The sequence below is a fragment of the Aegilops tauschii genome, chromosome 3, assembly GCF_002575655.3.
Source record: "Aegilops tauschii subsp. strangulata cultivar AL8/78 chromosome 3, Aet v6.0, whole genome shotgun sequence".
NCBI lineage: Eukaryota > Viridiplantae > Streptophyta > Magnoliopsida > Poales > Poaceae > Aegilops > Aegilops tauschii.
The window spans coordinates 27,379,186-27,381,721 of record NC_053037.3 but is presented as its reverse complement, the minus strand read 5'-3'; the positions used below and the strand labels follow the sequence as shown (position 1 = coordinate 27,381,721).

At 42.2% G+C, this 2,536-nt stretch overlaps 1 protein-coding gene across 1 annotated transcript; it reads right to left on the bottom strand.

The window, feature by feature from the left end:
• Window positions 1-854: 854 nt before the first annotated feature.
• Window positions 855-2,318, bottom strand: LOC109749458 (uncharacterized). Its single transcript, XM_020308419.3, has one exon. The coding sequence runs from the start codon at window positions 2,316-2,318 to the stop codon at window positions 855-857; it is 1,464 nt and encodes a 487-aa protein (XP_020164008.3).
• Between the last annotated feature and the right edge of the window lie 218 nt (window positions 2,319-2,536).

Below are 2,536 nucleotides of genomic sequence, written 5' to 3'. Positions count from 1 at the left end.
TTTGATGTTTTAGACTTGTTTAAATCTTGGTCAAAGTTAGGTTTGACCAGAATTCAAATGAGCAAAACAAAATAAAAAAATAAAAAAAGGAAAAACCAGCGCACATAGTCTGTATATATAGAATATATGTGTAGGAAAGTTATTTGGCTCATTGAGACAAGGTCAAAAAATCTTGCTTAGAAATGAGGCCGTTTACCCTACCTTTGGAGCTCTTTTTAGCACATTTTTCATGAATGTCAGTTTACCAAAGTTTCGAAAGGATTCCAACATCCATATAGCATGTCAAATTTGAAGTTCTAACATAGGCCCAACATCATTCAAACATTGTTCTAACATAGTTCCAACATCATTCAACAGAAATATAGCATTATTCATAATGTTTCATAATTATTCATAAATAGCGTTGGGGCTTCTGTCTGTTCCTTGAGCTTCTTGCCATCACTTTGCTCCTCGTGCACCTTGTGCTCATTGCTTCTTCTCTTCTCCTCTTGGTTGTCGGTACCTTGCGCATCTTCTTCAAACCTACCACAGAGCTGTGCAAAACATAAAGGGTAATGAGATCATGTCAAGTGATAAATGTACAGTAGTATTTGCAAGATTTACATACCTAGCAGAACTCACAACAACAGAAGGTTGGTCACCATTTGGAGCCTCACTTGGATCACCATTTGGAGCCTCACTTGGATCACCATGATCACCATTTGGAGCCTCACTTGGATCACCATTTGGAGCCTCACTTGAGTCATCATTTGGAGGATATTTTGGATCATCGTCAAAATCATGCGGCTGTTGACATCATCATTTGGAACGTCGTCAAAATCCTCATCTGATGCAACCAGCTGTTGACCATCATTTTAATCATCTGTTGAGGCAACCGGCTGCCGACCAACATTTTCATCGAAGCCTTCATCGAAACTCTCTATGAACGCTGGATCTACTGTGTTATCACAATACTTACCGAAATGACCAGACCCACCACACCTTGTGCACTTACGCTTCCTCGCTCCAAGTCCAGCTCCTTCGCTGCGAGGTCTGATTCGACTCTTCCTTGGTCTACCTGCTGCTCTCTTCAGAACTGGAGCGCAAAGCTTGAATCCAGGGTCCACCATGTCCCATTGTTGTTTTCCCTCCATAGCAGGCAAGGCATACGCATATGTGTCTTTGAACCTTGGAATAGAGTAGTAATCATGCACATACTGCTGTATGTTCCCTGCTGGACCTGGGAGAGAAGTGATGAAAAACAAGGCATGAATGCATGGCAACCCAGTTATCTGCCATTGCCTACAACTGCAAGTTTTAGCTTCTAAATCCATTGGATATCTCCATTCCCTCTTCTCTTTATCCAAATATGATATCTCTGCTGTGGTACCCGAACAAAGAGTCATGTTCATTTCCAAGCCTGTTGTTTTCTGCTTCAGTTCATTCATCACGGCAGGGATGATAATGTGGCCCATGTATTTTGCCTCGGCTATTCCTGCACGATAATGAAATTTCTGCATGTATTCTATCCTTATCCTGTCAAGCAAATCCACCACATAATGACCCTTTAGTTTCCGGATCATTGAGTTGAAAGACTCTGCTAGATTATTGTGCACGTAGTTAACTTTGCTCAGTTCACTGAATTGGCTTCTAGCCCATAACTTGGAGTGGTGTGTTTCCAAGTATTCTTTCACTTTGGGATTCATGTATAACTGCGTCAAGTGGTAGTTGTGCTTCTTCACACTGCAAGTCAAAGATGCTGGCCATAAATTGTCAGTATACACCTTTCCTTTGAATTTCTTCATGAAATTTGCAGCAAGGTGACGCATGCATTCCCTATGCTCTACTCCAGGGAACACATTGTCCACGACCACTTCTAAACCTTTGCAGGCATCTATATGAATGACCAACCCATTGGGATGTGCAATAGCCCGGCGCAGATTATGCAAAAACCAAGTCCAGCTCTCCTCAGACTCTGTCTCCAGCACACCGTACGCAACTGGAAATACAAAACTGTGTGCATCAACTGCACAAGCTGCTACTAACTGTCCTTTAAACCTCCCTGTGAGAAAAGTGGCATCAATAGCCAAATAAGGCCTGCAGCCTGCCAAAAAACCCCGGCGACAAGCCTCAAAGCAGACAAAACCCCTCCTAAAGCATTCCTTGGTCTTTGTCACTCCCCTGAATGTATACTCCACGGTGTGGTGGTCAATATCTACAATACTACCTGGGCTGGTCCTCTCCACTTCACCTTTGAATGAATACAACAATTGAAAACTTTCCTGCGAGTTACCATAAATAGAATCCATAGCATGTTGTTTACCATTGAACAACCTCATGTATGGTAAATCTATCTTGAACTTGTCTTTGATGTTCTTCTGCAATTCCTTTGGACCCACTTGCTGGTTTTCTTTCATCCACTTCTTTACTTCTTCTGCCACCCATCTTGATTTGGCTCTACTGATTGTATCCTTCCTAAGGGTTGATTCCTAGCATGTGTGCTTAAAAGGGTTCACTTTGACCTGAACATTCGTGCTATTTCGCATTTTAGATGCGA